The sequence below is a fragment of the Corvus hawaiiensis genome, chromosome 8, assembly GCF_020740725.1.
Source record: "Corvus hawaiiensis isolate bCorHaw1 chromosome 8, bCorHaw1.pri.cur, whole genome shotgun sequence".
NCBI lineage: Eukaryota > Metazoa > Chordata > Aves > Passeriformes > Corvidae > Corvus > Corvus hawaiiensis.
This window is the reverse complement of record NC_063220.1, coordinates 13013539-13040063: the sequence shown is the minus strand read 5'-3', so window position 1 is coordinate 13040063 and position 26525 is coordinate 13013539. Positions and strand designations below refer to the sequence as shown.

Genomic DNA, 26525 nt, shown 5'->3' with positions numbered 1-26525 from the left:
CTCTCTCCTTCCCTGTGCAGTGCCACTGAGGTTTCTGTTTTCCCCCGGATTCCCATCTAGTTTGAAAGCCTTGAGTCCCCTGCAGGCATTGCACCTGCGGAGTTCTGCAGGGAAATACAGCAATTCTGGAAAAGCAGAAACGCGTCCAGCTGCATCCCACAGCAGGCAAAGAGCAAGGTGCAGGGGCTTTGAGGCTGTGATGGGACGTGATGGGCTGCATTCCTGCTGCCCAGCATGAATCCCACAGGACCTGGCCCACAGAAGGTGTTTGGGAAAAGCTGGGGGCTGCTGAACAGCTAAACTTAGAAATGAGGGACCATTTCCACCCCTCCTCACAGTGATTTTCCAGGGGGGACCAAATTTCCCATCTCTGCCACTTAAACATCATCTTGCTGTGGCATGAGGGAAGTTAAGAAGCAAAACCCAGTAAAATTTGGGTTCAAAAACAAACATGGGCCGTTGCCAAGGATGTTCTGCAGTAACAGTAGCAGCAGCTGAGGAGGGTCCAGGTGTTCAGGACCCCTGAAATTGTTGTGAAATTTTGTGGAATGACCTCACTGATAGGACCTTGGGAGGAAGAAGCTGTTTAATACACACACCCCACCCCCAGCCCTCTTCCTAGATTACTTACAAAGACTTCATCCAAGTCCCCAGTAGCTCATCCTGGGAGGTTTGCAGCAATTAGCTCCTGTTATCAAAGACAGTCTTCCCAGTGGGAACGGTAGAGCAGGTGGGGCAGAGGGGTCCTAGCTGCAAATCCCTTCATTAAAAAGACATGATTCCCTGGCTTGGCCTTTCAACTTGCCTGGGAAGAGCTGCACCCACAGTGAGATCCCCTCTCTGTGCATACAGAAAAAGGCCGCAGCTTAAATGCCACTGCATTTGCATAGCACTGTGTTTTTCCCAAGTTCTCAGCATGTCAGGGAGGAAGCAGCTAAGAGAACTTGACTTTGATGTGGAGCATTAGAGGTCTTCACCAGGTTGTTGATGCAGTGGTGTCCTCTCTGCCTGGCTTTGCTTGTGCACGCCCAGTCTTGGGGTTTTCAGCCACCAATGTATGAAAAGAGGAGTCCTGCAGCCCCATCCCATGTGAGGAACTTCAACATAATTTGTCCAACACCCCAGTCTGTGTATTTTGGTGATTGTAGAGATGGCCCAAATCCTGTCCTCCTAGTGTGAAGCTCTGCAGCATTGGTGTCCTCCCTCAGCAGGCAGACAGGGTGTTGTGATGGCAGCAGCCAGAAGTTGTGATGGTCTGATTCACTCCGAGGGGAAAGAGAAGGGATTCCTGAGTCCCTGTTCAGTGTGGTTAGCAGGGTGCCGCTGTGGCTCAGGGACACCTGTCACCTCCCTGGGGAACTAGGCCTGCGGAACTCCCTCAGGATGAGCTGAATGAGATTTGGAGATTTGGCTGTGACTACAGCCCCAGAGCACTGTGCTCTGCTCCACACTGTATTGGGTTGCCCTGCACAACTTATTCTTCCATTTTCCAAGCACTTAAACAGAAGGGAGGTTGTTTTACCTCCTCTAAAGGGTGTCAGCCACTACAAGACACGCTGGCTGCTCCCATGGCTGTTCGTCTCTGTCTGTCCAGGATGCTGAACTGTTTCCTGGCTCCTTCATGACCGATGGACATGGAGCGATGATGACCGGGTGTGGGGTGTGTGTTGGGACAGCAGCCGCGGCCTTGGGAACAGCCGGGCTCTCGGGGCGGTGGGACATGGCACACGGTAGTTTACAGGTGCTTTCCTGAATCGGGGCTGTCGGCCCTCCGTGCATCCATGCACTGAGGATGAGCGGAGCGGGACAACCGGGGCGGCTTCGGACGTTCTCCATGGGAGCTCCAAACCCCGGACCCGCTCGCCCCACTCCCCACAGGGCGGCGGAGCAGAGCAGAGGTGAGGGAGCAGCGTATTTAATGGTTAAAACCAGTATTTAATGGTTAATTCCGCTCTCAGGCGCGACGCAACTGAGGAGGTGTCGGGGCGGACGGTGCCCGGGGGCCGCAGTGTGACGGCTCGATTTCTGAACGTCGCACGGTATTGCAGCGGCGGCGGCTCGGGGCCGACCAGGGAACGGGCACGGCTGAAAGAGCCGCCCCCACCGCAGCGGATCGCGGCGGGACGCACCGGGATGCGCCCCGTTAGGCCGGGCCTGCGAGGCGCAGCGGGGCCGCCAGGGGGCGCTGCGCGACCGCCGACCGGTGCGGCGCGGGGACGCGGGGCGGCGCTCCCGGGCCGCCGAAGGGGGCGAGCGGCGCGGCGGGTCCGAGGGGAGCGGAGGCCGCCGTGGGCCGGGCGGGAGCGACGGGGGGAGTGGGGAGAGCGGGATCGCCCGGCCCGTTCGGGCGCCCCGTGCCCCGGCGCGGGCGCTCCCGGGGTGGCTCCCGCCGAGCGCCGGGCGCTCCGGCCGCACCGCACCCCCATTGGTCGCGCCCCTCCTAAGGCTCCGCCCCCTCCTGCCCCGAGCACCGTCGCCATTGGCCGCGGCCTGGCGGCCGGCCCCGCCCCCGCGCGCCCGGCGTACACACCGGAGTCACGCGCCCCCGGGGCTGGGGAGGGGGCGGGGCGCGTCGGGGGCGTGGCCTGGCGCTGATTGGCGAGAAGGCGGGCGCTGATTGGCTGCTCCCAGTCTGGGCCCCTCCCCCGCTCGGCGGGCGGGGCGGGGCGGGGCGGGCGCGGGTAGAGGCGGCGCTGGTCGGCACGGCCCGGCAGTCGCCGCCCGTCGGGTCCCGCGGGCAGCCGAGCCCGCGTCTCGCCCGCCGCCGCCGCCGCGCCCGCCGCCACCGCCGCCGCCGGGGGAGCCGGGGCACGCCGCAGGCGCCGCGCGGTGATGCGGGGCCGCGGCGGCGCCGAGCCCTGACTAAAGATGGCCGCGCTGCCCGGTGGGAACATGGCGGGGGGCGGCCGGGGGGCGCGGGTGCTGCTGCTGCTGCTGCTCGGCGGCTGCCTGGGCCGGCGGCCCCCGGCCGCTGCCGCTGCCGCGCCGCCCGCCGCCGTCGTGCCCCCGCCGGCGGCGGAGGAGACGGTGATCATCGGCCTGCGGCTGGAGGACACGGACGACGTCTCCTTCATGGAGGGGGGCGCGCTGCGGGTGAGCGAGCGGACGCGGGTGAAACTGCGGGTCTACGGGCAGAACATCAACAACGAGACGTGGTCGCGCATCGCCTTCACGGAGCACGAGCGGCGGCGGGGCGGGCGGGCGGCGGCGGGGCCGGCGGGTCGCGGCGGTGGCGGGGGCGGCGGCGGATCGGCGGGCAGCGGCGGGGCCCCGCAGCGCTGCGGCATCCGCACCTCGGACATCATCATCCTGCCGCACATCGTGCTCAACCGCCGCACCTCGGGCATCATCGAGATCGAGATTAAGCCCCTGCGCAAAACGGAGAAGAGCAAGTCCTACTACCTGTGCACCTCCGTCTCGGCCCCTGCCGCCGCTGCCCTGGGGCCCGGGGCTCCCGGAGGGCTGGCAGGCGGCGAGGGGCCGGCGGGACCCCCGCCCTGGGGTGAGACCACTTGGATCTACCATGACGGCGAGGACACCAAGATGATTGTGGGCGAGGAGAAGAAGTTCTTGCTGCCCTTCTGGCTGCAGGTCATCTTCATCTCACTCCTCTTGTGCCTCTCGGGCATGTTCAGTGGCCTCAACCTGGGCCTGATGGCCCTGGACCCCATGGAGCTGCGCATCGTGCAGAACTGTGGCACGGACAAAGAGAAGAACTACGCCAAGCGCATCGAGCCTGTGCGGCGTCAGGGCAACTACCTGCTGTGCTCCCTCCTGCTGGGCAATGTCCTGGTCAACACCACGCTTACCATCCTCCTGGACGACATTGCCGGCTCTGGGCTGGTGGCCGTGGTGGTCTCCACCATCGGTATCGTCATCTTCGGCGAGATCGTGCCGCAGGCTATTTGCTCTCGGCACGGCCTGGCCGTGGGCGCCAACACCATCTTCCTCACCAAGTTTTTCATGATGATGACCTTCCCGGCCTCCTACCCTGTCAGCAAATTGCTGGACTGTGTCCTGGGCCAGGAGATCGGCACGGTCTATAACCGTGAGAAGTTGTTGGAGATGCTGCGGGTCACCGACCCTTATAACGATCTAGTCAAGGAGGAGCTCAACATTATCCAAGGAGCCCTGGAACTGCGCACCAAGACTGTGGAGGACGTGATGACTCCCCTCCGAGACTGCTTTATGATCGCCGCCGAGGCTGTGCTCGACTTCAACACTATGTCCGAGATCATGGAGAGCGGTTACACCCGCATCCCTGTTTTTGAGGGTGACCGCTCCAACATTGTGGACTTGCTGTTTGTTAAGGACCTGGCTTTTGTGGACCCCGATGACTGCACGCCACTCAAGACCATCACCCGCTTCTACAACCACCCGCTGCATTTTGTCTTCAATGACACCAAGCTCGATGCCATGCTGGAGGAGTTCAAGAAAGGTGGGCTCGTGCCTGTGGCGGGTGCGCGGTGGGGTCAGCATCTACCTACTTGCAGCAGGGGAGCTCTGCAGGGGGGCCTCTGGGGTTCCTGCTCGCGGAGGGGTGTGGGAAGGTGCATTCTGGACAGTGAGTGACCAGTATTTAGGCATCTGCCAGGTCTGCTCGTTCCCTGGGCCAGAAAGCTGATCCACGTCTGGGATGTGCCCCCAGCCTTTTTTCCCCCACTGCACTGGGATGTGTGTGTGGGCGTAGTGCCAAGCAAGGTTGTTTTCTTTCTTGCTTTTTCCAGTCATCTGTCCGTTATAGTGAGAACCACTGACGGGAATCTGCGCCCATTCCTTGGCTGTGTCTTCTCTGTGCTTTTTCAGCTGGCCTGACGGGGAGGAGTGGGTGGGCTGCTCGGGTGCCTTTCAGGCTCAGTGCACACACGTGCTGAGATAAACAAGGCGCTTTAGCTCCATTCATAGGCTCAGCCAGCCGACCTCAGCTCCCTGCTCGTGTTCTAGTTACTTTGATTGACACTTTGATCTTGTAACTCATAAATCATTTCAGTGTCTTAAAATATGTTCCAAAGCACCTGTTGGTGCTGCACTTCAGAGTTACAGCTCTTTTTTCCCAGGCTTCCCTGTGCCTCAGGACCACAGCCTCAGCAGAGACGTGACCCTTTCTACCTCTTTGGTGTAGCTTGGGTATTAGTTGCATCAGAACGGGACTGAGGCTTTCCACCTTTGTCTTAATTGTAGGTGGTGTTGACTTGACAAACGCATCTTAATTCTTGTTAGAAGCTCTTGGTTATGAGAAAGGGAAAACCTCTTTTTGTTTTTCTTTTAATATCTGTTCTTGTCTGCAAGCTAAATAATAATGCTCTATGGCCTGTGCAGGAGGGAGCTTTCAAAGTAGCTGTTAAGTGAAATTTCAGACAGTTTGGATGTGTGGACTCCTGTGCTGGAAAAAGAAAGGCCATTTGGAGTGCCACCAGACTGTTCATACCCAGGGAGATCTGATCAAAGTACCACAGAACAGCATGGTTCCTGGGAGGTGATTTGCTTGAGAGGGGAAATCTAGTGGGGAATATTTGAGTTCACCTTTTATTAACTGCAAAAGTAACCTTGAAAAAAACTTTGTGGATTGGTGAATGTTCTTTCCAGATAAGTTTAAATTGCACCTTAAGCTTCAGGTGCCGTTTTGTCCACATGCTAAGCTCTGGTGTCATGGCATTTGATCTTCTTCATCCTGCTTAATTCAATATTGGGGATTTGGAGGCTTACCTCATCTTTATTTCATCTTTGTGGATAGAAGGTGAGCATACTCCTGCTTTTTACTGACCGGTGCAGCAGTGGTTATCTTTATCTCTTTCAGTCTGTGTGTAGAGATGGGGAAGTCTTATTTGGTTTTGGAGGTGTTGAAGGAGAGATGAGGGAGAGCCTCCCTTGACTGTGGTTTCTATGCTGCAGGATCTGCAGCTTGGATGTGGGAAACTCAGGGATGTCACTTAACTGTTGGCTGGTTAAGGTGGATTTTGCTGCATGTGCAAGTAGAGGGTGGTTCTTCTTCCCCTCAGTCCCTGTTGTTCAGACTCCAGATAGCACAATAGGGTTCTTAGCCTGTAGTGAGACTTGTGGGTGTTTTCTAGTTCTGTATGCAGCAATGTGTCTGAAGAAATGGATGTTTATTTCCCTTGTCTGAAAGTATGCTAACACTCCTGTGTGTTAGCATAGCAGTCCTTTTATTTAACAGCTGGGAGAATTAGGTGTGCGCTTTAATCCTGCGAGTATGGCTAAGCCAAATGCCTCCTTACAGTTCCTGAAACTGGTGCTTCAAATAGGCTCCTTAAAAATTCTCCTGGATGGCTTGGAGGGTGCAGACTGGAGATCACTTTCCCTGGTAGCCAGAGGGCTTCTCTTGCCTGCGCTAGGAAACATCCCAGTAGCACAAGTTCAGGATCACTTCCTAACGTGTGTGTTCCCTCCTGAGATAGCTGAGTCCTGGAATAGTCTCTGTAGTTGGGAATTAATTCAGGCTCATTTGAGCATACGTAAATGTTGCTGTGCTGGTTGGTCTGTATGGGCAAGCCCTGTGTTAGGATCAGCTCTATCTTAACTGGTTTCTCTTTAAAAAGTGCAGATATAGTGGAAATAAGTGGCTTCCATTGTGTCCTTTGAAATGAATGTAAATAACTGATAGCTGGCTTGATCTGGCATAGCACAGTGTATTTTGCAAGGGCTCTTCCAATTTTCTTCTTTAGAACAACCTTGCCAAATTCCCATGAGAATGTACAAATTAAGGGTGAGAATCAAATTGCATGTTACTCTCCAGTAGAGTGTTGGAAATAAATAAGCTTACAGTTTTTAATCATTCCCTTCCCATCAGTGATCTTCTGCCACAGCCAGCTTGCTTCAAAACTCACAAGTGTGTCTTTTTTTGATAGCCAGGCCCCTGCTACCACTGTTGGGTGCAACAGGCAGCTCTTGTGATAGTGCTGTCAGGTAATACCTTTAACTGATTTGAGGAGAGAGGATGGTTTCTTTTTTGATAATTAGCTGGGTGGGTGGGGTTTTGAAACTCACATTTTGGGCAGAAGCAAAACATTCTTAACCTAAGTATGGAGTGGAAGCTTACAGGGAGGAGATTAAAAGCCAAGCATGGCAGGATATGCATCCTTATGCTGTTGCAGAAGATGAAATGGGTAGTTCTGTAGTTGTTTCTAGTGCTTAGGCTGAACAGCAGGAGGATTTGGTGGTGGGCCTATTGTTAACATTCTTTGACCAGAATTGTAAAGTAAGTATCTGTTTCACTTCCACGCTGCCAGGCAAGAAACTTAATTTTAAAAGAGCTTCAGCATGTTCCCACTCCCTTGCCGCTCAAATCTCCTAAAGTGTGAATAAACATGATTCCTGAAGCAGTCCACAAACAAGCTTCTCCTCTAAAAAGCATGGTTTACTTGCAAATAAATAAATAGCTTTTGAAATAGGTGCAATTTTTCTCTTCTAAAAACAGACCTTAAACCTTTACCAGAGCTGTCAAATCCACTTGCCTACAGGTTGAGCAGGCTGAGTGCTTAACTTGAATTCAATCATTCAAATTTAATGCAATGGAGTCTAAGGTACCTTTTCTACTGGCTGAGGAAAGGACCTGCCTGACTTTACTTAGAGCAAAGAGGTATCTAGTTTGAAATGATTTCACTCTGAGCTAATCTGATGTTGGCTGTTGCTGTAAAGGGGAGCAAGGCGTTACCTGTTCCAGGATTGATTTGTCGTGGCTCCTAATCTACAGCAGAGAGTAAAAGAACTACAGAATCATTTTTAGAAAGAAGCTGGTGAACTGTCTCCACAGATCTCCTTTTTCTTGTCAACATGTGTGTGGACCTGCTTTTTGTTGTTGTTGTGGTTGTTGTTTTCTGTTCCTTTTTGACAGTCTTCCTAGGTCTCTGCTTAAATGTTCTCTGGCACTTGCTCTTGGTGCTTTTCAGGCAGATCTCTGCATGTGTGATCCTAAATCCAAAGCTTTCTATTTCTAGCTCCCTGTCTGCTGGAGCTACAGAAATTCAGCTTGAAAAGCCTCACATTGTAATACTAATATTTCCAGATTGGCCCACTTTCTGCAAGCCATTGTACAGCTGTGTTCCTGGTGGCCTGGATGGCTTTGGAGGGCAGCAGTTTCTCAGTTGGAGTTCTCCTTATCTGGGAACTTTGAGTCATATGTTTTGATCTTATTTATATCTGTTTCCACTATTATTTTATACTACAGATCCGAGCTTACTAACCTGTTGCAAAGAAGCCACAATAACTGTGCAGCAGTTCTGAGCTCTTGTTTTCTGAATCACATGGCAGCCTTGAGAAAACTCCTGGATTCCTTATTAAAATCATTGCCAACTGGACCTTAAAAGATCTGTCCTTCCTAAAAACAATGTATTTAGCTTGATCGATACTTTCTTCAGGCTCTGTTGTTCTTGTATTGTCTGGTTTTAGTAGCATGTATGTTTGGTGGCTGTATTTAGAGTGGATGTTGGGGAAAAATGTCCATTTTTTTTCTCATTCCTCTTCCCCCTCAAAAGAAAACCAAGCCCCAGCAGCCTGAAACATAAACTTCTGACTTTTGAGTGCAGAGAAGAATACTTAGACCTACTTCTCTTTTGAGCATAGAGATCCTCTTTTTGGAAACAGGTACGATAGCAAGTAATTCCTAGCCCACGGATCCAAAGTTGTGCATCCCTGTTGTTAGTCTGAGGGGTTTTTTTTCTGTTATTAGGTCACTTGGCCTGAGGAGCTTTTTTTTTTTTTTTTTTACTAGGTCACTTACCTTTCTGGTGCAGCTCTAAGCCAGGTTTGTAGGTGGCTTCTTTACTGGTTCCTTTCAAGTTTTATGACCTGCTGAATCTGAGTCCAGTCTACCCTTGAGTAACTTTGATTTAGTAGGTCTGAATGCTCACTTTCTTGTTTATCTAGCAGGTTGACTGTCTCCTGGGTGCATTTTCCGTGTAACCCTGTGACTGCAGCATTACGAGAAAGTGGAAGAAACTACATAAATCCTTTCTGGGATTATGAAAGGCACGTAAAACTTCTTGGAAAACAATATCATTTTCAAGGCTGCTTAGCTAATAAAAGGCACCTCCTCCGATCCTTTTGGGGAAATTCATGTTACAGAGAGGGTGTTGAGGAGGTCCAGTGTGGAGACTTTGTGAAGAGAGTAGGGGAGTGGTAGGTGGGAAGGAATTTGCCACCAAGAAGCAGAAGTCTTAGCATGCTATGCCTGCAGATTTATTCCCTGAACAAAAATTGCATGGGGGGGTGGGGGTTGCCTCGTGACAAACTGTTCCTTGGCTGTCTGACAGCGCAGCACCCGCAGGTACTGCACTGCCAAGAGCTTTGCTGGCCTTGCAGAGCTCCTGGGGGATGCGTGCTCGTTCCACTGGAGAGCAGCGGATGTGGGTTACTGCAGGCAGCCCCCCTGCTGGTATGCTGAGGGAGAGGCGCCAAGGGGAATGCATCAGGAACAGCTCCAGTTCTTCCTGGGCTCCCGACTGGGAACGTTTTATAGGGACCAGGAGAAGAGAGGCTACTAGGAGAGCAGCCTTGGTGAGGAGCCCAGCTGAGGACTCCTTCTGGTGCTGAGAGTAGGAAGAAACATCTTTCAGGTGGCTGGCAGGGAGAGGAATAAGTGAATTCAATGGCTTAAGCAGTAGAGGTTTGAGTTTGATGCCCATGTTGGATATGATTCTTTGATTGCTTTTTAACCGATTGTTCGCAACTCTTGTCGTTCGACAAACACAAGAAGTTGCTTTTTCCTCCCCTCAGCTGTTTGCTCAGTTAGCAAATGCTTTCCTGTGCTGAAGCTGATGGGAGTGAATTCCACCACAAGTGAACCATGCTCCTATCTGCTTTCTCTGTGTCTGTAAACGTTATCTGTAATAGGCACAGATGTTAACTTCAGGTCAGTCTGTGCAGCCAAAAGCATTTCACAGCCAGTTTTGGAGCAGGATAGACCAAAGGAGTAGAATGTCAACTTCTGAGCAAACTCATTAGTGTGTGAAACTGATCAGGTAGTTTAACCATTGCAGTGTCCTTCCAGGTCTGAGAATTTTTTTGAGTTTCTTTTTTTTTCTTGGCCGACATGAGGTTCTGAGGAGCAGAACATTTTCTCAGTGAACTTCAGTTGACTCTGAGGGCATAAGAACAATAACAGCGAATCCTCTGCAGCAGGTCACTTCTGACAATGGCTGGGGCTGCTTAGAGAAAGTATTAGAAAAGAGCCAATTTATTTTGTTCCCTACGGAAGCTTACTGATCTCATCAGGCTGTGATTCAGGAAGTTCTGGGACTAAAGATACTGTCTTTATTAAATAGCCCTAGATGCTTATTTCTCTCTGTGAGTATGTCTGATCAACACTGAACCTTTGTCAGCTCTTGCACAGAAACAAACACCAGTAGTTGGTGTCTCCTGTCTGTAGCTGTGTAGTGCTAGTGGCAGAGAAAGGTGGGTCTAGAAGTACATTTCTGATTGTCAGTTATGTATGAAGCCATCCAAAGGTAGGTTTTGTTTTGTCAGGCTATGGTGTCACTCTAGCTGGTAATTTAGGAAATGAGGACATGAGCCACCTCACACTTCATATGTGTTATGAGCCCGAGTCCCCTTCCTGTGTTATTGAAGGAATCATTATAGTGAGGGGAAGTATTGTGGGGGTTATTAGGCTGCTTAACTTGGAGTGTCAGTGCCACTAATAACTGTGACAAGATCTACTCATCTTCCTGGTGTTGTCTGGTGTCAGATTTTGTCTTGCTCACTTGGAGGGCACACATCCCACTGCGCAGGAATTAAGACCTGGAGGATTCAAAGTAGTTTCACTACTTCACTTCTTTTAAACGTTTAATGTCCTCTCAATATTAGGAGTCCTAAGTCAGTCTTACAGCAACTTAGTCAGCATCAAGTAGGCAGAGAGTGAAAGCAGTGGCTGAGCAGTGTTGAGTGAGTCTATCCACCACCCAGCTGTGCTTTTTTCATTAATATTTAGCAAGAGCTCACTTTTGCATTTGCTTATGTGCCTCTACAGAGCTGTGGTGCAATTGCCAGTCTAGGTAGGCCAATTGCACTTCAACTATTGAGTCCCTTCCAATTTCACTAATGGAGCTTATAAAACTAGCCCTCAACACAGGATACTCTGAACCATACCCCAGTGAGTGCGACCTGGCACTCTCATTAATTTGACAAGGTCCAGAATTACAGCCTACCAGCTACAAATAGGAGTGTAAATACTTGGTGCTAATGAGCTACTGCCCACAGCACATGGCTAACAGTCCATACCAGGTGGTTGATCCAGCCTGGCTCCTGCCAAGGTCACTGAGTCATTTCAGGACTATCAAGCAGTGGGGTTTTGTTTCACTTTTCACCAATTTATAATCATAGAAAATGAGACGCATAAATCTGTCATTAACTTTCTTCTGGAGGAATGCATCTTTTCCATTGGCCAAGAAATCTGCATGGCCCAATATTTGGTAGAAGAAGCTATGCTGGGAATAAACTAGGGCTAAGTGTGATGGTATACAAAGCATCTGTGAGAAGGGCATGAAAAGAAAGACTGGTTAAAGAACTATAAGGGAAAGAGATGACCTCATCACCTCAGTGTGGGTGGTCTTACAGAGAGGTAGACGTAGGGAAGAGAAAGGGATGGCTTGGAACAGGTGAGGTGTTCCTATAGTGTTCTAAATAGCTTTTTGTACAACATGGACTAGTAAAGTTCTGATTCTGCAAAACATATTGTTATGAGTTGAGTCAGAGGAACTGAAGTTTTCCCATAGCTTCTTAAAGAAACCTCCAAACCCAAAACCAAACACCAACAAGAAACCCACCAAAACCCCCTCTAATGTTATGACTCCAGGACATCAAGCCATACAGTGTCTTTCGCAAAGTGGGCATAGAAGAACCAGGTCCCTATTTGACACTCCAACTTGAAACACAAAGTTGCAATAGCAGAAGGAGAGATGACAGTGAGAGCCATCATGCTTGGAGAGGAACTGAATGTTCTTTTGGCTTGCCACTGGAGTTGCATGTACCAAATGTTCTTAACACAGCGGCCAGGTCAGCTTATCTTTGCGTTCGTCGTCTCAGTAATAATGCAGCTTTGATTCTTTAAAAATTGCCTCCACTAACTCACTCCATTTTTTGTCCTCCTTTACTCAGAAGTGTTCTGTTCCCTGTTTGTGGCTTTGTCTGTAGTAGCTTTCCGCTCTGAAGGGTCATAGGTAGGGGCTCTTGGGAATCTTTGAGCCATTGTTGTCGTGTTTTCTGTTAAAATTGTCTGGGAGCCTTCCAGAGTTTTGGTAGACAGACAGTTTTCACTGAAGTGAAGAGTAATTTTCAGGATTTTCCACACTTCTATGCTGTCTATGGGGCATCATGTAAGTTGTTTGCCGTTGAGGATTGGGTTGTTGTAGTTCACAACCTGTAATGCCAGAGGTGTTTCTTTGTCTGAGTTGGCTGGCATGTTGAAATTGGGTTCTTACATGGGTGTTTGTGGTTTGTTTTTTTTTTTTTTAATATAAAAACGTGACTCAGACTTGCTCTTCACCTACTGGTGATGATATCTGCTTAAAACGACTAGTGAAAGAATACTAGAAAAACAACTTGTCTTGTAACCAACTTGTCTTAAAATATCCAAGCCCTAGATTAAACAGAAACCTCAAAGTGTAGAAAGCTTGTGTGGTTGGGACTTAATTGTGTCTCTTTATATTGAAGCATTTCACTTGTGAATTGTTTGGTATAATGATTTCAGTGTTTATGAAACAACAGCCCTTCTCATCAAGGAATTGTATTTTGAAGGACAGAGTAAGTGTGATGCCTGTCAATCTGGGAGCTGAAACCTGATGATTGTGGAGGCCCTAAGAGTTTGCAAATTAACAGGACTCTGCTGCAGTTACTAATTAACCAGGCAAGCGCTTTACTCCAGCCAAAGGCACTGGAGCCAGGAGATGAATGCATACATTCAGCACTAAAGACCTATATAGTTATGTTTTCTGTCATGCTTTCTGTTGGGATTGCACCATTCGTTTGCTGGCAGTCCCAAAAGGAGCCGCTCTTCAAATGAGAGCGGTGTGGTAACATTGCTCTCTGCAGGGTGAACTGTGCCCTTGAGACTGGGCTCCTGCTTCCTTGAGGTTCTTTCCCGCAGCAAGTGTGAATGAAAGGTGGGGTTTTCTTTACAGTGAGTTTTTTTAATGGTGGTATAATCTCTTATAGTGATGTGACAGAGCCTTTTGTGACAGCTGATCTTTGTGGAGTTGAACAAGGCTTTATTTTCCCCATTTGTCCATGAGTAAAGAGGGCAACAAAAATGCTGATTCTGCCTTGGTTGGATACTCTGCTGCCAACAATTCTAAGAAGGATCTTGCCATTTCTGGTTTTCTTCCAGGACTCCATCTCCGGCTTTCAGAAGATTGTCCTACGTACCCTTTGCACTGGGGGGTTCAAAGTGCAGCCTGCAGGACCCCTTTCCATGCAGCAGTTATGGGAGGACAAGTTGCCTGCTTTTATTGCTTGTGAATTGCAATTGTCAGCGATTTCTAGATTCCTACAAATAGGAAGAAGATCTGCTGGTGTGAGCCTGTTCTTGATAAAAATTTACAATCTGGCATTGAAAGTAGGTGTGGCTGTGGGTTTTAGGCAAGCTGCAGGCTTAGTTCTTCCTATCTTGCCTGGGACATCTTTCCGTTGGAAGCAAGAACAACACTTACAGTTACAATTCCCATACACAGCAAGTGCAGACAGGGACATTCAGTTGATATTACAGGGCATCTAGTAAAGAGGCTTCAGTTCAATTTTTTACTAGTTAAAGTAGGCCAGAATTGTCAATTAGAGTTATTCAGTAGCTCTAACTTGAACTCCAAGGGGCGTCACTAAGTTTTTGATTCAAGGTGGATAAATTAGTGTGATATATTTTGCTCTGTGAATTTGTGTGGGGTTTATTTTTTCCCCTGCTGTGTAACTGAGGTATGTGTACAGATAAAGCTTTTTGGCTTTTTGACGTTCAGCTTTTATTTAAATGTCTTCATGCAGTGTGTGGGGATTGGGTGAGGAAGAATCTCTCAAAGTACCTTGGAGACTCACTGCATTAGGTCTTCCTTTTCCTCCAGCAGAGTAGAGGAGTAAGAGTTTCCTCACTGGACTGTGAGTAGCTCACCGTGTGGACTACATGGTTGTAGAGGTATGGGATTTATGCTGTTTTTCAGACGTGATCTGGTCTTGTCGTGTGCTGGTTCCCTACCCTCATGGGGAATAACTTCTGTCTTCTTGTTGATGTTCTAATTTGCCTGGAGCCTTTTGGAGTGGTTAGGTTTGAAAACACTAATTTCAAAACAGTGAATTTCAATAACTTCACACTGCTCACAGGGAGTATTTTTTTTTCCTTCTCTTAGTGTTGAAGAATTGCTTATGCTATGTGGATGGGATTTCTCCTAGAGAAATCAAGATCCCTATCCAAATCATTGTCTATATCTCTCAATAAAAATGCTGTACAGTGTACTTCAGACTCAATGTCAGCTACTAAAGGTTTTAGTGCTCCCTTGCAAGAGAAATAGGAGACTTTCTTGTATCTTGTGTAGAGGAAAGCCAGCCTCTGATCCTTCTGTACTAGTGTGATTGTGTTTTACTGTGACCCTTACAGGGATCACAGCCCACTTAAAGCTCTGATCCCATATGACGGACCCAGCCTCTCCATCATAATCAGGACTGACAGTTTTCTAGGTCTTTCTGTTCGTTTGACAGAGGCCCAGAGGGGATTTGCGATCACTAAAGTGAAACTGCTTTACCAGTAGTGTGCTAGTTTAATGCAGCTTGTGTTGTGTTGTCTGAAGGCTCCCAAGGAGAACCTGGAAATGGAGAAGTTGCACAGTTCACCCTGTAGGCAGACTTGGTGTGGGGTGAAGCTTCCCAGTGTGGGAATCCCCTGAGGTTAGAGCTTGAGAAAGGCAGCTGTGGGAGTGAAAAAACTTAATTACCTACTGGATGCAGGCTCCAAGAGCTACAGCAATCTGTTGCTTGATGCCAATCATAGAGCTGAACCTGTGAGTGCAGTTGTAATGTGTGCAGTCAACGAGCAAGCAAATAGAGTAGCTTTCTTTTTTCCTGCTTTCTTCAGTGCCCCTGGGGTTGAGGGTGGGAATGAAGGTTTCCCTGTGCTGTGTGATGCACCACAGATGGGAATCCCAGTCTCTCCTCCTCCTCTCTGCATGGGAACACTTGCTGTGCATGGGATAAGAGGTCTACCAGGAGAGCTCTGATGTCAATGGCTCTATTCTGTTAATGTTTTTTTTTTTCTTTCCAGAGCAGCTGTTTTGAATTTTCCAGTCTTTGCTGTAATCTTTGAACAAGCTTTATTTTATTATGAGAGAGACACTGTGGAAGCATGTAGGGTAGAGTGAAGACACACATACATTTTAGTGTTGAGGGCATTTTCATTTCTGATTCCTGGCCTGGAAACTGGGTTTAAACTTGTTGCTTGCCTGCTGTTTGAACATGGTCCAGTGGTAAGAGGCTTTAGTACATTTCTTCTTTGCAAATCATCAACCTCACATCTTCCAGTAAAGGAAAGAATTTGGGAATATAGCTTCCAAGAGTAATAGCCTTCTCAGCACTATGCAATGCACAGGCTCCAACCAAAAAGTTCCAAGGAAAATATTCAGAAAGGGGGAAGTTGTCTAGCTGTAATTCCTGATGGTTTTGTATTTAAACTATTTGGTTTTGCAGAGAGATCAGTGCATGGTTTTTTTTTTCAGACAGACATGCAGCCATCCTGGAACTAATAACTACGTGGACTATCTTAATCCAAGCATGGGTTAGAGAAATGAAGGAAATGTCTCTTACCAAGTTTGTATAGATGATGCTCTGTAGTTTGCCTTTGTTCCCACTATCTGATTAATCTCTACCTGGAAACACACCTGAAAGTATTGGAGGCTGTTTCTCGGTACCCTGTCTTCTACCTGAATCCACCTCTTGATCAGTAGAAGGAGTTGAGTGCCTCGAGCAGTGCTTGAAAGGTTCAAAGGAGGATGCTGAGCAAAGAGCCACCATGAAGAAGCTGGTAGGCTTGGGGATTTGAGTGGTGTCTGGGTCTATTTCCTTTGAAAAGCGCTGGGACAGCAGTGTCCTGCCAGTTTTTAGAGTGAACATTTAGGAAGGAATGAAGTGCTTTAAACGCCAAAGATTCTTTTAAGAAATAAGGTTATCTTAACCATCCTCTCCAGTGCTGCGGTTAGTAGTTGTGACAAGGAATGAGTGTGTACTGTGATTAAACATGTACTCACAGTGAGAGCCAGCATGTAGTTCCTGGGAGGAAGAACTCTTGCTGTGGTAATGCTTGTGAACAATTCTCCTAACAAAAGGAATTCTCATCTCAGTGTTTTCTGTGACTTTGAGGATGATTGGGACATTAGAAAAAACCTCAAGATATGACCAGATGCAAAAGTTCTTACAAATAGGAACAAATTTTTTTGGGGTTGTTTTTCTTTTTAATCCTTGTAAAACTGAGACTTAATTTTCCTATTCCTGCATTTCTTTTCCTTCAAAATGGAAAAATGACCCAAGGAAATAAAGGGCATAACTCCTTCAACTGAGTTGAGAACTGGGCAAGGATAAAGTGGTGGCTTTTATCTTTTGGATTTCCTAGCACTGTCCAAAGCTGTAGTTGATTGTGATGCCTTCTCCTTGTGCTTCAAATACTTTGCTGTAGAATGAGGACTCATTTTTCTCCTTTCCTCTATATCAACTGAATTGGTTTTGTGGGAGCCAGTATGTTTCAGCTTGTCTATTGTAATTTAGGTTCTATAATAGGAATTTGGTTTAATGTTCATGTCATAGCTTCATTGCATGATGATTGCAACTTTCTTTAGACTGACAGCCCCTCCAATGACTCAGGTTTTGTTTCTCTTGCCCTGAGTTGCTTGGCTGTCAATGTCTTCAGTGTTTTCACTCCTTTTTCAGATCAATGTGTAGTTCTCCTGGCACTATATGTTAGCAGTAGGTGAGGAAAAACAGAAAGAGACTAGGCAACAGATGAGATGAGGCCATCCACTAGGCAAGTGTGTGGAGACAGTTAAGGTGACTGTCCCATGGTTAGTGCTCTGTTTTTGTGCAGCTTTCTGGCTACTAAAATTGCTGCTGTAGAGTTCATTGTTGGGTGCTTTCTTACCTCTTACTGGCGCAGAGAGGGGTTTGATATGTTGTTTTTTCTTTACTGTGTCAGAGATGCCATTTATCCTTTTATCCTGTGCTGCTTGGCATTTGCTTTCAGACTGTTTTAAACTAATGTCCAATTTAGGATTAATTGTGTACTAAATACTTTTCTGTTTTTCTGGACTGAAAACCTTGTAGACAAGTCTTTAAATGGCAAACCTGTTAGTGCTTAAATTCCCAGTGTTGAGGGATATGCAGGTGACTGTCCTTTTTTCTTGTTGGTGACAAGGTGGTAACCCAAGTATGATTAAATATGTTGGCTCCCTCATGAACCAGAAAGTCTCGAGCTCTTACTCCTGGTGCCACTGGAAAGTTGTTCTTGCACCATGGACAGGTCAGTTATACCAGAGGGTAACACTGCACTGTCCCTCACTGCCACCCATTCCAAGGAATCTTGAGCAAGCTGGCTAAGAGGGGTGCAGTGGCACAGATCCAAGTCTGTTCTCACTGCTGGTGAATCCTATTCATTTGGGATAAAAAGGATGGCTTAGTTGGACTCTTCCCTTATTCCACGTGCAGTGATGTGATGTGGGGAAAGTGCAGCCCACCAGACATTTTTCAGCAATTAAGGGGGTGTGCAAGACTTGTCCTTGTGATGGTCCAACCCTGCTCCAGGGTGGTGCAGGCAGCCTCCTCCATATGCCACTCAGTGTGTCCTGCTTTTCCTGAGGGTATTGTCAGAGACTGGGTTCTGTCACTGCCTGGTGGTTGTTCCCTAGGGTGCAGTTGCCTCTGTGACACGGAATTGAAAGGACCTGTGTCCTGATGATACCATTATCACTATGTCTCTTTATGCTTCCACAAATGACTGATGTCTGATTAAAGTGTCTGTTAGTGCAGAAGCTCGGTGTTGACTTGTAATCCAGGGCACCATTTTTGCTGGCATGAAGAGATGTGCTGTGCTTGTGATCATAGTGACCTGGCTCTTTATTGTTTTCTTTGACAGAGGAGATAGGAACAGGAGGGAGGAGCTGAGAATTTTCCTGCTTGTCCCATTCAGAAAATGGATGTGACTGGGACAGTGAAGGCGTGATCTGTTTTCTCATCCCTGTCCCAGGAGTTTGGCTTGTGCAGGGAAGGCAGGGACAGGGACTAGTTCATTCTTCTTCCTTTGACTCACTAAATGAAGAGGCGAGGGAATGGTACCCTTCAGTAAAGTGTGAATTCAGAAGTCTCATTGAAAAAGTTGCTACTGAAAGTAACAGAAGTAGATTTCTAGTTTTAGATAAAATTATTTTTCCTTAATTTTTAATCCCTTTGTGCTGGAACAGGGACCTGAAGGGAGTGATGGTGGGACTAGGTAGGGCAGCCTTTGCAGCAAGGAGATGGGAGTGTTGCAACCTTTGAGTTGCTAATCTTTTGAGGTGGCATGGATAGATGTCTCATTACCCTCACCGCAATGCAGGCACGGTTTTATCTGTGACATACCAAGCAAATTGCCTTTTGCCTCAGAGATGGTGCAGGGTTGTTAAACCTGTTTGGCTTCGAGGCAGTCATTCTGTGGATTCTCTTTATCTACCCCTGTGAGGGTCAGGAGGCCTGCAGAGGCCACCCTCCTCTTCCATGTCTGATGTCTGCTCTGCAGGACCAGCACTTAAGGCAAAAGCTTCTGTGTTGGGTAAGGGCTTTTTTAGTAAGTACTTTCAAAAATAGCAGTAGATTGTCCCTCCGGGTCAGGTGAGGGAGCTGCAAGGCTTGCGGGGAGATCTGCAGCCTCAGTTAGACAAACCAGGGACTGCTGTGCTCAAGTACGATGTTTGAAGATCTAACTAGAGAAATCGAATGTTGTACTAGGTTTACAGTTTGATTTTAAATTTGATGCTAAATTCTGGTAGTCAGTTGTTATCTGGTTTTTATGTCCCTATCAGAATAAGCTGTTTTTAACATAAATGACTAACTGCATTAGTGTCAGTCAAAATGTTAACTTCAGCATGAAGAAACAATTGATCTGCATCATGATCACTGCCAAAATGCATCTGTGGGTACGTGTTCCTTGGTATGTCACACATCTGTAGCAGGTGGTGATAATACTGAACAAAGCTGTGAGCATTTCTGTTTGCTTTTTTTTTTTTTCTCCCAGCTATTGCAAGCTCTCTGTGAGATTGCTGAGACAAGCCTGTGTATAAGGGTGGCTGAGGAGAATCCAGAAGCCCTAGGAAGAGAGGAAAAGTAAGAAAACAGCAATTGTTCAGTGCATGGGAGAAGTTTAAAGCATAAAATGCAGAAAATGAAAACTATCCTAAAAAGAGTAAAACCTACTGATCAGAGTAACCATTAAAGTGTCTGACCTCCCTCTGCTGCACTTGTCACAGCTAACACGTTCCTGCCTTGCTGTTTGTGCTCGCCTGTGTTTTTGGCACGTCTCTGCGATCCATTTAATGTTACCAAAACAGGTGCCACGTACACACAAGCAAAAGAGCTTTCTTCTTACTGTTCCACCAAAGGATCTGACTTATTGCTGAAGGGATGGTTCATTTAGCAGAGCAACTAAACTGAAAGTACAGAAATTTTCAGGGTTTCCGCTGATAACTCTTCCCTTTGGATGTTTTCTGTGCTATGGATGCAACTTTTGACTGTGGGCATTGGTCTATTAGGAATCGACTTTTGCTAAGTTTAATGTATGTGAATCTCATAATGCAGGTGACTACTTGTTAGTGGAAGTTGAGCTAGATTTGAACCTGTAGAGGGTTATTGACTTGATCTTTTAATCTGTCAGTTCATTCTTCACTCTTCTTCTCTGTTTGGATGTTGTAGTTTTGAGATGTTTTTGGAAAGAGTACTGGGAAAACTTGCAAACATTTTTCAAACAAAAGATGGTTTGTCTTCATGGCTGGGAGGGTTCATTTGGACACTTGCTCTGATTTTTTTTTTTTTTTTTTTTTTTTTTTTTTTTTTTTTTTTTTTTTTTTTGTTTGGAAAACTGAAGTTCTTAGAAGTTAGATGGCCTTGGCTTTCTTTGTTCTTTCCTCTGTCTCAGACATCTGTATCTGCTCTCTCACCGAGCTCTTTATCTTACTTGGCTTTTCTGTGGATGCCTGGAGGCCTTGGCTCACATTCTCAAGAGTGTCCACTGGTTCAAGAAGCCATTGCTGCTATCAAATTACCTTGACAGCTGTTGTCCCATTTCATATTTGCCATCCCCTCCCCCTGGCTCCCTTGTGATTTTTGGCAGAAGCTGTGGCTATTGAGCAATAAAACTTGGATCTGAGGATCCTGTTGCTGGTGGGAAAATGAGATGAGAGCATAATAGTTAATGCCTTGCAACTTGACTTCTTGCTGATGTATAATCAGTAGCATCTTTATTTGAAAACAAAACCTACCACTAGCTACTCTGTTTGTGGATTGAGTGGATGGTTCATTTACTGCTCATCTGGAGTTGAGCCATAGGTGCTGGTCTCTTAAAATAGCACACTCTATACCAAGTTGTTTATGGCCAGACAAGCTCTTGATTTGGAGCCCTTGACAAGTGCCTATGCCTAAGGACTGCAGAACTTGGATGTTCATGTTAATGGAAGTAATCCATAAGGGCACGACCATCTTCATCTTAGTTTTATCGATGATTCTGCCTGTGTGCAACCTGGAACAGAGCTTCTGTGGTGCTATTTAGTACATATTAGAGATGACCCTATATGGTCTTGCTTGGATTTGAATTAATAAAATCTAGAGATAACATTTGTGGGCTCTCCTCTTGTGCATGTTTGGGGATTTAATTGCCATTCTTTTCAATGCAACACAAAACACTTTTGACAACTGACAGAAATGGTGATGATCTTGGGGCCAACCATCATAACAGAGCTGCCATCTCCGTAAACCTCTCCTTTCAAGATGTTTTGCATTTCTTTTGTCAGTTGTTCGAAAAGTTGGCTGATGCATGGCATGCTTTAATCTCTACTGATCATTCCTCTTGTCCCTGTTGGAACATGTCAGCAACTAAACTTTGTGTAACATACTGGCAAAATTAGGAAGGAAGGAAGGAGCAGATCTTAATTGGAAAGATGACTGACAGAAAACAATTGATGTATCCGGAACACTCAGTTGAGAGGAACACATATAGGAAAAACATATGAAAAATTCTTTTGCTTGCAGTGTGTTTGATTTACTTGCTGATAACATCAGTGTGAAATGTAAAGCTTGTAAAAGGCTGGATCAGACCAGCCTTAGTGCTTGTCTTACAGCTCCTAAATTGCTGTGCCAAAGTAGGAAGACTCAACTCCTTCTGAAACACGTGCTGCCCTGTTTTGTTCGTGCCTGGGAAGAAGGGTACTTCAAACAGTTGGTGGATGGCTCTGCTGTGTATGAGTGAAATCATGAGTGTGGAGTGGCTGTAGATTTGAGGGCTGGGGCCTTGGGGCTCCATCACAGTCAGAGCCGGTGGATCGTGGCACATGATACGGTCTCAGCATCTCGTGTGCTGTGGAGTCCTCTTGTTTTTGAAGAATGGCCAGGGTTGTAGTGGGTTCAGCTGTGAAGTCAGAGGGGGAAACTCAGAAAGCGAGGGGTAAAAGAAGATGTCCTCTGACTTTGGAAGATCGCAATTGCATCAATACCCCCTGGAAAAGAAATAGAAGTAAAATAGAGAATGGATTACATCTAGATGAAAAAAGCATGAAGCTGTAATGTTTGAGTTGCAGGGTGGGATGCATGGATTTTCTGTTGACATCTGGGGAAATAACATTTTACTGACTATCCTTTTGCCCCCCCGAGCGAAAACAAACATTCATAACGCCTCAGTTTGGTGCAAAACTTGATTTAAGCAGGATTGTTTCTGTTTGTTTTTTTGTTTTGTTAAGGAAAACGGTGGCAATTTATCCTCCCTGCCCCACATTCCTTGCTATCCTGGCATTTAGCATGGGTTTAAACAAGGTGCTCCTTGGCCTGATCTCCCCATGGAGATTTCAGAAAGCGCTGGAAGGCTTGAGCTTCCTGTGATCCCTGGCATGTCTTCCGTTACGCAGCTACGGTTATTGTAGCAGTAGGGGACTTGTTAGTTTTCCAAGTGCAGTTCCCAGCGAACGTGTCCGCTCTGCAGTGTAGACTCCTGCATGTTCAGTGTTAAAATAGTTCTATAGCTTTCAGGCATCTTGCATTTCAAATATGGGTGGAGAAGCAAGTGTTGGCCTTAAAGGCAGGGGTTTCAAAGCTTTCTGATATCAAAGGCCATGTTGACAACTTGGCAAGCGCCTGTGGGCCCAAGTGTGTTAGATCTTTAGGATAGGAGCTGACTTGCTGCCGGCATTGAGAAGGATGTTTTGCATTGTTTAAATGTGTTGTCAGGTGTATTATGTCCTTTCTCTACAGTGTGGCTGCTGAAATGTCTCCTCCTTTTGTGCTAGGCTTGGCTCACTTTCCCAGCAGCCAGAGAAGGGGTTAATTTGTTGTTACAGTCCACTCCAGCATGTCTCTTGCTGTCCAGTGTCTTCTCCCCGGACCTGCTCCTGTGGGGAATCCCATCTCCAGAGCCCTCAGCCGTAGCAGCTCACACGGTAGCTGGGGAGGGTGGAAGGGAGTATTTGGGGAAAGTGTTCAGCTCGGCTGGCAGGTTACAGGGTGGGAGGATGCATCTCAGCTGTGAGCCCTTTGCAGCCCTCTCCTGGGTGTGGGAAGCAGGTAGGGTCCTGCAAACTTAGGAAAGCAGCCGGTTCTGGCAGGGCAGAGCTTGTCTATCCTGGTCAAGGTCTCAGAGGTCTTACCAGGTTACTTGCTGCTTGTTGACTGTTTGAAATACCAGCATGTGTCGCTTCCGCTCTGCTCGTGTGCTTTCCAGCCTTGCTGAACTGCAGCTCTGCCTCCTTGCGTTGGGTGCATTAGCTGCCTTGGTTTGCTGTGAGATTTAAGCATCTTTGGGTGCTAGACAAACACCCCACCAGTGCGTAATGCACTGTGCTTGCATCTACAAGAAGGTTAATTTTCACTTCCTACGTGAGGCAAGTGAAGTGCAGAGGACAGTGCAACAGCACAGTGCAGAAAGATAAATGCAGTGCATAGATACATACCAAAAATTCTCTTCCCTCAGCCCTGTTGCAGCCAGTGTAGCTTTGAGGTGTGGCGTGCAACCAGGGAAATTGTTTGAGTCCTTGTCTGGCTCATGGGTAGAGCCTGTGTCCCGCACTGAGCTCTAGCTGTGTGGCTGGCTGGAAGGAAGGAGCAAAGCTGGCACGGAAGTTTCAGCTTTTAAATGCAGTCACAGGTTTTGGTCTGAGGTGGAAAGGTACTTTAAGAGCTACATTGTTTTGCATGAAAGACTAAACAACAAATCTGTAGCAGTGTGAAGGAGAAGCCAGTTTTCCTAACTCCTGGTCATGTGCTTTCACCACAAAGACCCCGTTTCTTCTTTTACTTAACTGAAGAATTCCATTAGATCAAAAGCTAGTTAAGGAAAATAGAGCCCCATGTGGTCCTGTGTGGTTACTTAGGCAAGTGCTATTTTTAGGAATCCCAATTGAGTAAGCCCTGGCTCTTACTGCTGTTAAAATCCGTGGAAGTAAAATTAAAACTTCTACCTTCGTCTCAGCCGTATGTAGGCCACTAGGCCCAAGCCATCTGGGGTTTTTTTTCCCCTCACTTGTGCCTCCCCCAGCACATTCCCTGCCTTGCGGGGATTTCTGCCTTTCCAAGTGAAAGTTAATCAGTTCTTTGGGCGTGGGAGATTTGGAATAAGGCAGGTGGGAAGTAACGAGTTGTTCCCCTTGTTAATGAGTGCTTGCCCTCCAGTCCAAGGGTTCAGCCTAACTCTGCTCAACTTCTTCTCCCTTCAACTTTTGTGTCCCAGTTTCATTGATCTGCGGATGCTTCTCGCCCTTCCAAGAGCAGAGAGCCCAGACTCGCAAAATGTGACTTGTTTGCAGTTCTTTCTTTGTGGTGCTGCTGAAGAATACTTTTTGCTCACAAAGTTTTGTACACAGACCTGCTTGACGTGCCTGATAACGTTTGGGATGGTGGGCAATGATAGAAGCAATATGGTTTGTTCTGGAATAAAAATAGAATACAGTTTCTTTTCTGGAAACAGTTGCCTGATGGTGACCAGATACCTCTCCATGACTTCGTGCCCCAGCTTGCAACATGCAGAAGTTTCATTGGTTATTTTTGTGAGTATTTTTCTGAGCAGAAAACAGCAGGGAGGTAAGGCAGGAAAAGAAGCTAAAAGCTGAGGAAGCTTTGGGAGCATGGCACCAGGGGAAGCCTGCTGAATCTTTTTGAGCTGACTGAAAAGGCTGAAAACTGCAAGCAGTACTGTATTTGATTAATGCTGTTTGCACAAATTACTTTTCCATATTTTTTTTAATTTAAAAAAATGTGAGGAAAACACTCTGTTGCAATTCAAAGGCCCTTTTAAAGAGCCTGGAGATTTAGCTAAAGGACTTGATTCAGAAGTGAGAGTGAAAAGTGTTTTGACTTTGAGAACACCCTGTGTTGGCTGATAATTTTCTTCACGTTGCATGGTCTCTGTTTGGAGAGCCCTTTGTTTAAAAACAACAGCAAGAGCAACAAAAAAGCTTCTGAAATCTTGTGTCAGGACTAAATTCACCACATTACTGGCCTGTATGGAGAAGGCACAGCAATATTCTGTGAAAAATTTGGGATCCATTTAAATGCTGAGCAAGTAACTGCTGACATTTTAAGCTTGGTTGACATTAGCCACTTGTTAATGTTTCATGTCAGGATGGGAAATTAGTCAGGGATGATATCTGTCTGTGCTGATACAAATGCAGTTAGATGGGCAGTGTTTTCATGATGCTTCAGTTTTCTCCATTTAGAGAGCTGGGTTGAGTTTGGGCAGGAAAAGAGTGATTTTACTGATACAAATTGCGTGTTCCCTTGGGAGCCCCAGGTACATATGGTGTGTACAGAAGCTGCAGGTGACTTGAACTGAAGCAATGCCCTAAAACAGCACCAGGAAATTATTAGTCTCAGAATAGTTGTGGATCAAAACATCCTTGTGCTTAAAGTATGGCGTGTACAGAGCTACACTGCTGTGTCCTAGGCAGTATGGATGTGACTGTGTCAATAGATAAGGCTCAGGGATATTTAGCAGATATGTAAAGATCTGTTGGCTAAATTATTCCTCTTCCACCATGTGTCATCAGCTCTTTTCTATAGCTGTGACACTCAACCACTTCCATTGGGCAAGAAGGTCTTCAGATCAGAATGTGAAATGCTCGCATATGGAAGAGTGGTTCTTGTGACTGTTGCGGATTGTACTTGTGACCCCCTTTCATACTGGGAACCTCCAGTCTGTCCCAGGACACTGCTTCCCACTGCTTGCTTCATGTCCTGTAATGCTTATTATAATACTCTCATCTATAAAACTGTTCTACCTAAACTCAGCTTTTTGCTGAGTATTTGTTCACAGAACCCTCAAAAAGAGGATGTGGTTAACTGTTCCTCAGGGCTAGAGTTGTTTTCTGTCTGGACAATTTGGGGGCTTTATGGCTTCCCATCACAGGATGGAAACACAAGTAAATAATGCTTAATTCTTTGAAAAATATGGAATGGTTAACGCTTAACTGCCCTTCACATAGACTGGGGATCAGAAGCAGCATCAGTATGTGAACTGCTGCAAAGATCAGCTGTACAAAGCTATAGGACTGTGAGCCAGGAATTTTCATCATAAAATATTGATTGCTTTCCTTGCGGAAAAGGAAATTGAGGTAATGTGTTACTGCAGAGTCCCCTTGCTGCAGCTTAGCTAAAGAACAGACCACTGCCACACCACAGAATGGAGTTAAGGGATGTGATGTCCTACGGTGACAGCCACTGAACTGACTGGCAAGATGTGACATCGAGTAAAGTGAACATGCATAACATTTTGCGCTTTTGTCCTTGCAATTGGAGATGAAAACATGCATTCTGATGTTTTCAGTCTTTCAAACAAACCAGTTTTGTAAATGTGCCTTTACCCCTGCCCCCAGCCTCACGCTTTCTGGGTGGCACTGCAATGGATGACCTTGCTGGCTAGCCTGCAAGTCAGTTTTCTTGTGTGTTTTGCTTCCCTCCCCATTGTTGTTTCCCTAATAGTATTTTCCAGTGATTTGATGGTTTTTTTCTTAATTATTCTTTGATATCCAAACTCTATATTTTGTGTGTTAGCCTTAGATGTGTTTTCACCTTAAAATCCTGTTGGGAGATGGGATGATCTAGGTATGCACTGTAGGGTGTCTTTACTTGTGAAAAAGATCCTATTTTAAGGACTTGTCTCTTGCAAGAGGCAAGTGAGAACTGCATTTTCAGAGCAGTTAAATCCCAGTGGTGTTTTAAATGGTTTTCTTTTGGCAGAAGTTTGTTTTGTTTTGGGTTTTTTTCCCTTTTTTTTTTTTTTTTTTTTTTTTTTTTTAAACAGCTGTGGAGTATTACCATGTGTTTTGGAGCAT

At 46.7% G+C, this 26525-nt stretch overlaps 1 protein-coding gene across 1 annotated transcript in view; it reads left to right on the top strand.

The window, feature by feature from the left end:
* The first annotated feature begins 2853 nt into the window (after positions 1-2853).
* Positions 2854-26525, top strand: part of CNNM2 (cyclin and CBS domain divalent metal cation transport mediator 2) — a 119376-nt gene continuing 95704 nt past the window's right edge. Inside the window, exon 1 of the mRNA XM_048311172.1 lies at positions 2854-4438. Within this exon, the coding sequence (XP_048167129.1) occupies positions 2869-4438 (1570 nt within the window). The 5' untranslated portion in view covers positions 2854-2868. The remainder of the gene's footprint in view (positions 4439-26525) is intronic.